The following is a 13,047-nucleotide window of genomic DNA, read 5'->3' as shown; positions in this document are numbered from 1 at the left end:
CGCCTATATGGACGCACTGGTCTGTGCTGGCTTTTAGCTGAAATAACAAATCAATAGCAACACACTATCTCTCATCAGTAAATACGGTATATATCAATGCGGTAATATTTCAACAGTGACAGTTATGGATTGCTTATTTGAAATATTAACTAAGTACTTGATTACTTGAATTGCAAAACTTTCATGTTAGATTACTCATTACAATAAAAAAGTCATCTGAGTACTCTTACACATTACAAAGCAACTGTTGATAAGACCCCATAATGGTTATGATTATGGGTTTCAGATGTATGTAATGGGTTTGTGTGCTGGGAAATTAACAGATGTTTTCAACACCAAAACCTTGAGCCAAAAACACAGTATCAACAGTCAGGTCACAAGAGGGACTAAAAAGTCACACATATTTTGTCTGGTTTGTTGCATATTCTTGTACAAAATAAAGGATGTATAAATGCATACAACATTATTTTGTAACCCTTCACAATGTGCAGCATCAGGTGAGTGTTTGTGTTGTTTAATCTGTCTATGGAATTTCTTAGAGAAGAAAATCCCCAACCTATGCTTTTGCTGTGGCAGCAGCGGCTATTCCTAGCCTCTCATTTGGAGCAGTAAATGTCCCCAAACAGTGAAGGTAAAGGGGGGGGGGGACTGTGTTAATACAGAGAGGACAACTAAATTGCTATGCTTTTATTGTTGCAGTAAAGCAACAGTCTATAATAGTATTGCACCTTTTCAAGAACGCTGAGCTCTCATAGTTTGCAAAAATAGTTGGCCGAAACTTAACTGAAATACGTTTCGAGCATAACGTTGAGAAACAACAAATTTTTCAATATAATGATACACGTTGTGAGCTTATACATAGATAGATAGATAGATAGATAGATAGATAGATAGATAGATAGATAGATAGATAGATAGATAGATAGATAGATAGATAAGACAGCCAGGCAGTGATCTATCAACAGAACAATAGCTTAACCTCTTCATGGTGACTTTCAAAAACAGGTAACACTTATTTTTAACTCACATGTGGACATGTCACACAGATATGTGACTTACTCAAATATGTGTTACCTCAGCCTCAACTCAACTTGTGCTTAAAATAGAAAAGTTCACATCATTCCTGACAGGCAAGGTGCACAAACTCCCACATGCAGGAGATAAGATGTCCTGGCAAAAGCCTCACCTCACCTATAAAAGATCCCCAGACAGTCGGACAGGACCAAGCTGAAACCATGGCCTTCCTCTGGATCCTTGCCTGCCTTGCCTTTGCCAGCACCGCTTACGGTAAGATATGAAGGGATGAGATTCTTAAAGATCCCAAGAAATGAAAATGCCCTCTCTTAGAAAACACTATACTAAAATGTTTTGTTTTATTATCGTTTTTAAGAATAGTTACATATATGTTTTGGTAATGTCATCCTGCATGATGCCCACATTTTTCTAAATCTGCCTGACCATTTGACCAAATTGTCAGCAAGGTGTCTAATTCCAATTAATATTTTCCCTATTGGTAGCTCTAAAGTTCTGCATACTACTGATCACTTCCACAAGATGCTTAAATTTGGTTTCATAAATATCAGATGGGGCGGCACGGTGGTCCAGAGGTTAGCGCGGTTGCCATACAGCAAGAAGGTCCTGGGTTCAAACTCCAGGGTTAGCCAACCCTGGGGGTCATCCCAGGTCATTCTCTGTGTGGAGTTTGCACATTCTCCCCGTGTCTGCGTGGGTTTCCTCCAGGTGCTCCAGTTTCTTCCCATAGTCCAAAGACATGAAGGTCAGGTGAATCGACCGTACTAAATTGTCCCTAGGTGTGAATGTGTCGGCCCTGTGATGGACTGGCGGCCTGTCCATGGTGTCTCCCCGCCTGCCACCCAATGACTGCTGGGATAGGCTCCAGCATCCCACAACCCGACTTTTGATAAGCAGCTTGGACCTGACCATTATTGGCTGCTAATCAAATTAAACCCCCTCCCCTCGCAAAATTCCCCCTAACCATTTCATTTAATTTGGACATCAGTCAAACTGACTTATGCCAAATTGGGCGGCACGGTGGCACAGTGGTAAGCGCAGTCACCTCACAGCAAGAAGGTCTGGGTTCGAGCCCCAGGGTAGTCCAACCTTGGTGGGTCATCCCAGGTTGTCCTGTGTGAAGTTTGCATGTTCTCCCTGTGTCTGCGTGGGTTTCCTCCAGGGGCTCCGGTTTCCTCCCACCGTCCAAAGACGTGTAGATCAGGTGAATTGGCCATACTAAATTGTCCCTAGGAATGAATGTGTGTGTGTGTGTGTGTGTGTGTGTGTGTGTGTGTGTGTGTGTGTGTGTGTGTGTGTGTGTGTGTGTGTGTGTGTCGGCCCTGTGATGGCCTGGTGGCCTGTCCGGGGTGTCTCCCCACCTGCCGCCCAATGACTGCTGGAATAGGCTCCAGCATCCCTGTGACCCTGAGAGCAGGATAAGCGATTCAGTTAATGGATGGATTGATATTATAATGTAACGTATACAATCTGGAGGAGGCTTCTGTCCAAGGAGTCAAAGAGTGCATTGCTTTCTGGTAAGGGTCATCCCAGTAGGAGTGGAACCCAACCTGGCTACCACAGAGGCCCATTGGATGAAAATACCGTATATCAGATGCATCACCTCCCTAATCAATGATCATTCGAATTTGCTTAATAGGTGTGCTATTAGTTTCGTTCACAAATTTGTGACCGACACGTTCAATTTTTTTTTTTTTACCATATTTGAGTAATCAAGGAGGCTGATACAGCATCATCATAGAATAGTGTTAAGAATAAAAGATAAACCATGATTCATAATTAACTAAATGTGTTTCCCTCTATCAGGTTGTGGCAACCCAGCCATCCCTCCAGTCATCACTGGATACTCCCGTATTGTCAACGGTGAGGAGGCTGTGGCCCACTCCTGGCCCTGGCAGGTCTCCCTCCAGGTGAGTTGTTGTTCACAAACAAACCATGTTAGAGAGACATTACACTTGAGCTTTTGCGTTGTATTTTCAAATCCAGTTGTCCAATAAGGGCTTTTAAGGGTTGTTTTTCCGAGATTATATTTTCTGAGCATTATAACACACTCCCAGATTTAACATGCTATGGGGCACAGTGTAGCTTTTTTTAGCAAAACATATGCTGCTATGGGCGTCCTGGTATTCTGTTGCCTACCAACACGGGGATCGCCGGATCGAATCCCCGCGCTACCTCCGGCTTGGTTGGGCGTCCCTACAGACACAATTGGCTGTGTCTGCGGGTGAGAAGCCGGATGTGGGTATGTGCCCTGGTCGCTGCATTAGCGCCTCCTCTGGTCAGTCGGGGCGCCTGTTCGGGAGGGAGGGAGAACTGGGGGGAATGGCGTGATCCTCTCACGCGCTACGTCCCCCTGGTGAAACTCCTCACTGTCATGTGAAAAGAAGCGGCTGGCGACTCCACATGTATCAGAGGAGGCATGTGGTAGTCTGCAGCTCTCCTCAGATCGGCAGAGGGGGTGGAGTGGCGACCGGGACAGCTCGGAAGGAGAAAAGGGGGGGGTGTATGTATATATGTATGTATATATACACACACACACACACACACATATATACTATATATATATATATATATATATATATATATATATATATATATATATATATATGCTGCTATTTGTGTTAATTTGTTTTCAGGACTACACTGGTTTTCACTTCTGCGGTGGCTCTCTGATCAGTGAGAACTGGGTTGTGACTGCTGCCCACTGCAACGCCAGGTACACCAACCATACTAATATCCGATAGCATTAGTCCATCTGACATGCCTGCATTTACACTGCAGCCACTTGTCTGAGGCTCGTGGTCTGCAGTCAGCTCAATACGCAGACAAATGAAGGGAAGGCGGTAATGATGCTGGCTATCACTAACAATCAAATTAGTTGGCAAACAGACATGTTCTGAACTTTAGAGACCCTGCTCAAAACACTGAACACATATGTCTTGAGTCTAAATTCCAAAAAGATTTTTAGGGGTTATTTTCCTTAACAACAATGAAGAACACGTGCAAATATGAAAAAAGCACCCACTGAACATCTGAAGAACACTGTAATGCTGGAGGGGGGGCATGCCTTAATTTCAAAAATGGGGAGGAAATGAAAGCTAACATAGTATCAAAGATTAGAATAAAGGTTTTTTTTATGTGAGATAAAAGTTTGTTTTATTCCAAAATGAAAATGTACAACGGAGGGGGGTTAGGGGGAGGTGATCATAATGTTCATTTCCCCCATTAGAAAAGGCATCATTTTCTTTCTCAAAGCGGTCGTATGATGTGTTTTTGTTCAATATATCACGAGGACAATGAGTTCCACACTCTTAGGCCAATATCCAGCACAGAAAATGTAAAACAAAAAAAGTTTACAACTTCTTTCACAGACTTTACATGATGACCTACATTTCTATCTTTCCCCTTCAAAGTAGATCTTGCATGTTTTGGAAATAAACCCTTGAGTTGTGCTTCTTTTTCCCGTTGGCTCCAAACCTCTCCAGGACTTCCCACCGTGTGATCCTGGGAGAGCACGACCGCAGCTCCAATGCCGAGGACATTCAGGTTATGAGGATCGGCAAGGTAAACCACAAAACTGCTTCCAAAGTCACTGCCCGATAGAGTCACACTTTTTTGAATATTAACAAAATCAGGTTAAGGTACTGTTGATGTAGCATTATCTGTCTATCGGCCATGTCCACATACAAGCCCAAACCACATGTATTAATACTGTTAATGAAACAAATTGTTCTGTTTCAACAGTCGGTGAGAATTTTGCATTTAATGAACATTCTTTAAGAGAAGGACATATTAAAAGTGTGGCAACCTATCAAAACAAAAAGAGCTACGTACCACATCTGTGTAGCAGCAGAACTCACTATGCACTTTCCCTAAAGGTGTTCAAGCACCCCCGCTACAATGGATACACCATCAACAACGACATCCTGCTGATCAAGCTGGCCAGCCCTGCTAAGATGGGTATGCATGTGTCCCCTGTGTGTGTGGCTGACACCGGAGACAACTACCCTGGTGGCATGAAGTGTGTGACCACCGGCTGGGGCCTGACCCGCCACAACGGTGAGTACTGGCAGTCTAGTCCACTGGCCACATTCACTGACTACTTCCAAAAAATTCCCCTTAGCTAACTTTATGTGATTGAAACGGCTTTCAGCGCATGAGCTATGAATGATGGCTTGTTACCTGCCAAAGTGTGTAAATGTAGCAGAATTGACCAACTGGGCAAAGTTTAAAAAATACCCATTTGGGCGTCCAGGTAGTGTAGCAGTCTATTCCGTTGCCTAACAATACGGGGATTGCCGGTTTGAATCCCCGTGTTACCTCCGGCTTGGTCGGGCGTCCCTACAGACACAATTGACCTTTTGCAAAGTCCCGCCCCCCTTAGTTACTGTTGCTATGCCCATCAAGCATTTCAGAACTATCCAGGAAGTAGCCGGAAAACACCAAAACATGAAGGAAGAAATCAGCGCATTGTGTGGGTAAAAGTAACAGTAATAATACGTTAGCTGTATTAGCTATCAATAATAGCTAGTAGCAAGCTTAGCTTGGAGCAGACAGGTATTTTTGTTGATTTTGGATGGATTAAGCTGGCCATGGGGTCTGCTATACTGTGAAATATATTGCCGACATTGCGCTTCTTGCGTTCTGGGTTTCGGGAAGGGAAAGAAAATTACACCCCCTCCAAACTTTTCAGATATCTAGTATCCGATTTGCAGATCCCATAGGCACACCGTTTCAGCATTTTGTTGTGTGTTTGAAAGCTTGACGGACCGTTGCTAAGGTAGGATTGGACAAGCACCGTTCTGGGAAGGTACTTTGCGAAAGGTCAATTGGCCATGTCTGCGGGTGGGAAGACGGATATGGGTGTTTCCTGGTCGCTGCACTAGTGCCCCCTCTGGCCAGTCGGGGCACCTGTTCAGGGTGTAGGGGGAACTGGGGGAGTAGCGTGATCCTCCCATGTGCTACGTCCCCCTGGCGAAACTCCTCACTGTCAGGTGAAAAGAAGCAGCTGGCGACTCCGCATGTATCAGAGGAGACATGTAGTCTGCAGCCCTCCCTGGATTGGCAGAGGGGGTGGAGCAGCAACCGGGACGGCTCGGAAGAGTGTGGTAATTGGACGGGTACAAGTGGGGAGAAAAGGGGGGGGGAAATCCCCCAAAATATTTTCTTTAAAATACACATAACTGGCTGGTGTTGATTTCACCTACTTTATAGTGACAGGCTGGAAGAGCTGATAGTTAGGAAAGTTAATTCGATCGAGGTAGCCTGTTGAGATTTCCTTCCAAGATAATCAAAACCAATGAAGTTCAATCAGAGAGTGATTTCACCTTTCATTGGTGACAATCCAAACAAACAAGTTTAAAAGACAAACAGGTCTAACAAGTGTGTGAACATTATTGTACACTACTGACATACAAGTTAGTATTCATCATGTTTAAATACTTAGCATTTTGCTCCTGTATCCACCCTGAGTGCTTTTCTTCACTCTTAACATTTTAAATCACAACTTGTGTCTTTTACTCGCACTCTTATTTAGAGTGACTTACGACTGCTACATTACAAGAGGTCATAACTCTCATAGTTAAAAATTTGTCCACGGGCTCTTCCCATGTCAAAGTTCTTCTACGTATCCCTGTACTTTGAGGCTTTACTACTACTTTTAGCCTTAGAAAGTTATTTGATATGAAGTGTCGAACATTTTTATGTCCTCATAACCTTATTTTACATATACACAAAAAGCAGTGTATAGTAGGTGTTATCTGTAGCAATATACACAACTGGAAATTATATTAATTATAAAACTATTTTTCCTAAGAACAGAACTCCCTTGTTGCACATCATATTGCATTGTGGCAAATTCGGGGGGCAGTCTGGGAGACCGTCGCCACAGTCGGGACGCGAACCCGTGTCTCCCACACCACAAGCAACAATGGTAACCAGTCGACTATAGGCTCCCACCCGTTAGTCAAGGACCAACGTGTCTACTTATCCATGCACGTTACACTACCCCCCCTCCTTCAGGAAGCACGTCACCACGCTTCAGCATATCAGCTCCCTCACGCCTATGGGCGCACGCGTTTCCGATGACCTCACGGTCTCACCATCCCACTTCTGACACCAATCGTTAACCAGTCGACTAAAGGTTCCGACCCATTATTCAAGGACCAACGTGTCTACTTATCCATGCACGTTACAGTATATTGCATATGTGCAATGAGAATTAAAGTGCTCTGTGATCTTTTTCATTTTCAGCTGCTGACACCCCCGCCCTGCTGCAGCAGGCTTCCCTCCCCCTGCTGACCAATGAGCAGTGCAAGAGTTATTGGGGCAACAAGATCTCCAACCTGATGATCTGCGCTGGAGCCTCTGGTGCCTCTTCCTGCATGGTGAATGGTCTTTGATGGACACAAAGAGATAATGTTACACTTTAGTACACATAAAGGAAACCATGTGCCATGAGTATGCAGGTTTTCTTTCCAACCACCACCAATTCAACTGTAGGTACTAAATTTGTTTTGCAGGTAGAAAAATTCAGTGTTCCAGGTTAAAAGATTACAAAAGACAACTTTGACATGCACATATCAACGCATACAACACATAGTAACTTACTTACAGTGTGCAGGAGCTGTGGATGCCAATGCAGCACACATGTTAAAATCAGCATGCGGGAGTCAGGAAAAGTGCTTTACCAAGACAAATAAATCATGAAGTTAACAAAAAGCTGAGATACATAGTCATTAAAGGGATAGATAAGAATAAATAAGAATAAGAATCACTAAACCAGGAGATCTCACTGATTAAACCCAAGAGGACAGACTTGATATGTGAAGTCACCCTGTGGGGTGATTGGCTGGAAGGAAACGATGCTTGCTCTTGGCATCCCGTGGCACATGGCTACCTCTGTCTGCCATCGGTCAGAAGCAAGCACTGTTAAACCTCTTATTCTGCTGCTCCATCTGAGTTTGTTCCCCTCACATTAGTATCTTGTGATTCTCAAGTATCTGCAGTCATTTCAATGAGTCAGAAGGGAAGTATCACAAGCTGCAAACATGCAGTCAGCCCCACCAAAGATTTACTCCGTTACTGCTAGAGTCAGTGCCCTAGTCAGTGATATGAGCCAAGACGGTGACATGTAATTTAAAGCTATTGAAGTAGTAAAAACTTGTGCCCTGCTACAGCGATATGAGGACTCTTGTTGTGTTTTAGGGCGACTCTGGTGGTCCTCTGGTGTGCCAGAAGGCTGGTGCCTGGACCCTGGTTGGTATCGTGTCCTGGGGCAGTGGAAACTGCAGCCCCAGCATGCCTGGTGTGTACGCCCGCGTCAGTGAGCTGCGTGCCTGGGTGGACCAGACCATTGCTTCCAACTAAATCTGTTCATGCTGCACCATCTGACATCTTAATCATCAATAAATACATTTTTAAAAAAAACAAACTGAAATGTGCTGGCATTTGTATGTTTGTCTCTCACATGAAATGCATTTACATGTTTTTTGGGAAAGTTTCACAAGCTGCACTTTTAACAAGACAAGCTGATGAAGAACTCAATGTTATTTACAGAGACAGTCCAACACAAGCATTGTCCTGTCCTGCTGTTTACTGAGTAGCTGATAACAGGTCAAAGACTTGATCAGTGGGCATCTTGTGGAGTGGGGAGCAAAAGTTCTTCATTTGTTTGTTCATTTTTACAAACCTGTACAAATGTAGAGTCCACAAAGGTATGCCACTGTTCTTACATTCATGCGCTTTTGCAATTGTCTCGCTGAACCGAAGTGTGTAGCTGCAGTGGATGCTTGCATGCTTTGCAGCCAGTATCACTTACTATGCTTTTGTCACTTTGTGTTTTCTAAGATACTGGCAAACTGTGAAATTGAGTACTGTGAATGACATGAGTACATGGGTCATATATGGCTTCCCAAGTCACAATCTTTTTTTTATTTATTTTTTAACTTGTAGTTTTGCTGTGTTTTTTTCCCAGGCTGGCTCAAGGCATCATACCACATTTTCTATTCATTGACTGACAATTCATATCACACTGATATATCAAAAAAAGCCCTGAAAGTTGTCAACCATTTCGAAGTTTACAGATGTTTGCAAGTCATCTCAGTTTGTCTTCCATTTCTCCAAATCAGTGCAATTACTCATAAATAATATCTACTGTTCACTTTCACTATACAATTTTTGTGATTATGTTGATTCACTTTTTAAACTGTTTACAAGTTGTTTTATTATGTAGTTGAACTGGACTGGGCTGTAACTGCACAGGAGAAGTATTAATGATGGGATACATGCTATTATATGTTTACTGTCTCACCATTTGTCCCCTGATATGCTGATGTCACTTTGTATCTTATCAGTTTGCTTCTAAATCGTTTTGGGTAAAAGCATGCCCTAGGTGACTGACTGCTATTTTCACATGTATTGCCCAAAAATTAGTGCTTTTAATGAATCTGTATGTGACTTCAATACATATGATCTCAACATTCTGTCACCTCAGCACCCAGCTAATTTGCATGAATTCTCTCTCCGTTCTGCTTTCAGTCACTTTATTATACATCATAATACTGGAAATGAATTAATGAAATGGTACATCATTTAAATATATGTATTTGTATATTTTACATATATTAAATTACATATTTTTACCACAGGGCAGCACAGTGATGCAGTGGTTAGCACTGTCGACTCACAGCAAGGTCCTGGGTTTGAGCCCCGGGGTGATCCAATCTTGGGGGTCATCCTAGGTTGTCCTCTGTGTGGACTTTGCATGTTCTCCCTGTGTCTGTGTGGGCTTGCTCCGGGTGCTCCGGTTTCCTTCCACACTCCAAAGACATGCAAGTCAGGTGAATCGGCCGTACTAAATTGTCCCTGTGAATGTGTGTGTCGGCCCTGTGATGTTCTGGCGGCCTGTCCAGGGTGTCTCCCCACCTGCTGCCCAATGACTGCTGGGATAGGCTCCAGCATCCTCATGAACCTGACAGCAGGATAAGCGGTTTGGATAATGGATGGATTTTTACCACAAATGTTATTTCTTTGTGCTGTGTTTGTGTTCTTGTTTCCAGGTAATGTATCAACAATATTTACACATAGTATCTCATAACCGCTGTTTGTAGTGACCGCAATGAAATCCACAATGGTTCGGGAGCTCTAAGGAAAGGCAATGGTGTTAGTCATTTCAAAGCTATCAAAAACCATATAAAACAAGAAAAAAGTACTTCATATATACTTTGACAATATTTTTGTTTAGGTTTTAATTTGGAATGTATACTTCTCAAAAAAATAAAGGGAACACCTAAAAACACAATATAGACCTCGATGAATGAAATATTTCAGCTGAAAATCTTTATTTATTAGACAGAGGAATGTGTTTAGAGCAAAATAACCTAAGAATGATCAATGGAAATCAAAATCATTAGCCCATTAAGGTCTGGATTCAGAATCATACTCAAAATCAAAGTGGAAAATGAGAACATAGGCTGATCCAACTTCTGTGGAAATTCTTCAAGACGATTCAAAATGAGGCTCAGTAGTGTGTGTGGCCTCCACGTGCCTGTATGCACTCCTACAACGTCTGGGCATGCTCCTGATGAGACGACGGATGGTCTCCTGAGGGATCTCCTCCCAGACCTGCATCAGGGCATCGGTCAACTCCTGGACAGTCTGTGGTGCGACATCGCGTTGGCGGATGGTACGAGACATGATGTCCCAGAGGTGCTCGATTGGATTCAGGTCTGGGGAACGTGCAGGCCAGTCCATAGCATCAATGCCCTCGACATACAGGAACTGCTGACACACTCTGGCCACATGAGGACGAGCATTGTCATGCATGAGCAGGAACCCAGGGCCCACTGCACCAGCATATGGTCTGACAATGGGTCTGAGGATCTCATCCCGGTACCTAATGGCAGTCATGGTACCTCTGGCTAGCACGTAGAGGTCTGTGCGGCCCTCCAAGGATATGCCTCCCCAGACCATCACTGACCCACCGCCAAACCGGTCATGCTGGAGGATGTTGCAGGCAGCAGAACGTTCTCCACAGCGTCTCCAGACTCTCTCACGTCTGTCACATGTGTTCAGTGTGAACCTGCTCTCATCTGTGAAGAGCACAGGGCGCCAATGGCGAATCTGCCAACCAAGATGTTCTCTGGCAAAGGTCAATCGGGCTACACGGTGTTGGGCTGTGAGCACAGGCCCCAATTGTGGATGTCGGGCCCTCATACCATCCTCATGCATTCTGTTTCTCACTGTTTGAGCAGAAACCTGCACATTAGTGGCCTGTTGAAGGTCGTTTTGTAGGGCTCCGGCAGTGCTCCTCCTGTTCCTCCTTGTACAAAGGACCAGATAGCGGTCCTGCTGCGGGGTCGTTGTCCTCCTGCGGCCCCCTCCACGTCTCCTGGTGTACTGGCCTGTCTCCTGGTACCTCCTCCATGCTCTGGACACTGTGCTGGGAGACACATCAAATCTTCTTGCCACAGCACGCATTGATGTGCCATCCTGGATGAGCTGCACTACCTGAGCAACTTCTGTAGGTTGCAGATACCGCCTCATGCCACCTCTAGTGGTGAGGGCACTAGCAAAATGAAAAACTAACCAAAGATCGGCCAGAAAAGATGAGGACAGGCAAATGGTCTGTGGCCACCACCTGCAAATCCATTCCTTTTATAGGGGTTGTCTTGCAAATTGTCTAATTTCCACCTGGTGGAAATTAGACAATTCACCAACAGGTGAAATTGATTCACAAATCAGTGTTGCTTCCTAACTGGACAGGTTGATATCTCAAAAGTGTGATTGACTTGGAGCTACATTGCATTGCTTATGTGTTCCCTTTATTTTTTTGAGCAGTGTAGTTCAGCCAGGGGGCACAATATTCTAGAATTCTGTGGCAGTTGGAAGAATGAAGAAGGATCAGATTGTTCTAAAATATTAGTGAGCACAAATGTTGTGATTTGGATTTGTGAATACCCACTGCCCATCCAGCCACTGACCTCACCGCACGTCACTGTAGTAAACAGTTTCATATCCCAAATAGTTCAGGTTATTATAGTCTGATGCTGAGCCTTGACTAGTTGACGCAATGTATTTGGGGGAAAAAATACAGGTTTGATCATATTTATGTTGAAGGCAGTAGTAGTAGCAATAATTGTATGATGAAAGAGGTGGACTAACTTATAAGTCATGTTGCCCAACTGTAAAGTCTGGAGTTTAAGAGTGTCAGGTGCCCAGGCAATATTTGCCATATTTTATTTTATTTAGTTCTATTTTAATATATTCTATATTGTAGTGCTGTAGATGTTAGGGTAAATTGGCCAATACACCTTAATCATCACAATGGCATAATTCCAACCAGCCAGTTAATAAGGCGGTAAAGGCAACATGGATATACATACACCGATCAGCCAAAACATTAAAACCACTAACAGGTAAATGAGTAACATTGATTATCTCATTACAATGGCACCTGTCAAGGGGTGGGATATATTAGGCAGCAAGTCAACAGTCAGTTCTTGACGTTGATGTGTTGGAAGCAGGAAAAATGGGCAAGCGTAAGGACCTGAGTGACTTTGACAAGGGCCAACTTGTGATGGCTAGATAACTGGGTCAGCACATCTCCAAAACAGCAGGTCTTGTTGGGTGTTCCCGGTATGCAGTGGTCAGTACCTATCAAAAGTGGTCCAAGGAAGGACAACTGGTGAACTGGCGAAAAGGCCATGGGCGCCCAAGGCTCATATTGATGTTCATGGGGAGCGAAGACTACCCTGCCTGGTCCAGTCCCAAAGAAGAGCTACTGTAGCTCAAATTGCTGAAAAAGTTAATGCTGGCTATGATAAGACAGGTGTTAAACACACAGTGCATCACAACTTGCTGTGTATGGGGCGGCATAGTTGCAGACCAGTCAGAGTGCCCATGATGACCCCTGTCCACTGCCGAAAGCGCCTACAATGGGTAGGCTAGCGTCAGAACTGGATCATGGAGCAATGGAAGAAGTTGGCCTGGCCTGATGAATCATGTTTTCTTTTA

General features: G+C 44.0%; 1 protein-coding gene across 1 annotated transcript; it reads left to right on the top strand.

Annotated features, from left to right (window-relative positions):
- The first annotated feature begins 1,217 nt into the window (after positions 1-1,217).
- On the top strand, positions 1,218-8,464 carry LOC130111326 (chymotrypsin A-like). Its single transcript, XM_056278474.1, has 7 exons — positions 1,218-1,287; positions 2,839-2,942; positions 3,669-3,748; positions 4,518-4,596; positions 4,911-5,091; positions 7,285-7,418; positions 8,239-8,464. Exons 1-7 carry the CDS (start codon positions 1,236-1,238, stop codon positions 8,398-8,400), a joined length of 792 nt encoding a protein of 263 aa, XP_056134449.1. The 5' UTR covers positions 1,218-1,235; the 3' UTR covers positions 8,401-8,464.
- The last annotated feature ends 4,583 nt before the right edge of the window (positions 8,465-13,047 follow it).

The sequence above is a fragment of the Lampris incognitus genome, chromosome 4 (genome assembly GCF_029633865.1).
Source record: "Lampris incognitus isolate fLamInc1 chromosome 4, fLamInc1.hap2, whole genome shotgun sequence".
NCBI classification, from domain to species: Eukaryota; Metazoa; Chordata; class Actinopteri; order Lampriformes; family Lampridae; genus Lampris; species Lampris incognitus.
The sequence above is the reverse complement of the archived record's forward strand: the minus strand, read 5'-3'. Positions and strand labels throughout refer to the sequence as shown.

Bases quoted from the DNA above. Each gene is read 5' to 3' on its own strand.
- LOC130111326 (XM_056278474.1), top strand. From the start codon at position 1,236: ATGGCCTTCCTCTGGATCCTTGCCTGCCTTGCCTTTGCCAGCACCGCT. The intron at 3,749-4,517 runs GTACACCAACCA...AAACCTCTCCAG, and splicing joins GCTGCCCACTGCAACGCCAG to GACTTCCCACCGTGTGATCC. The intron at 7,419-8,238 runs GTGAATGGTCTT...GTTGTGTTTTAG, and splicing joins CTGGTGCCTCTTCCTGCATG to GGCGACTCTGGTGGTCCTCT.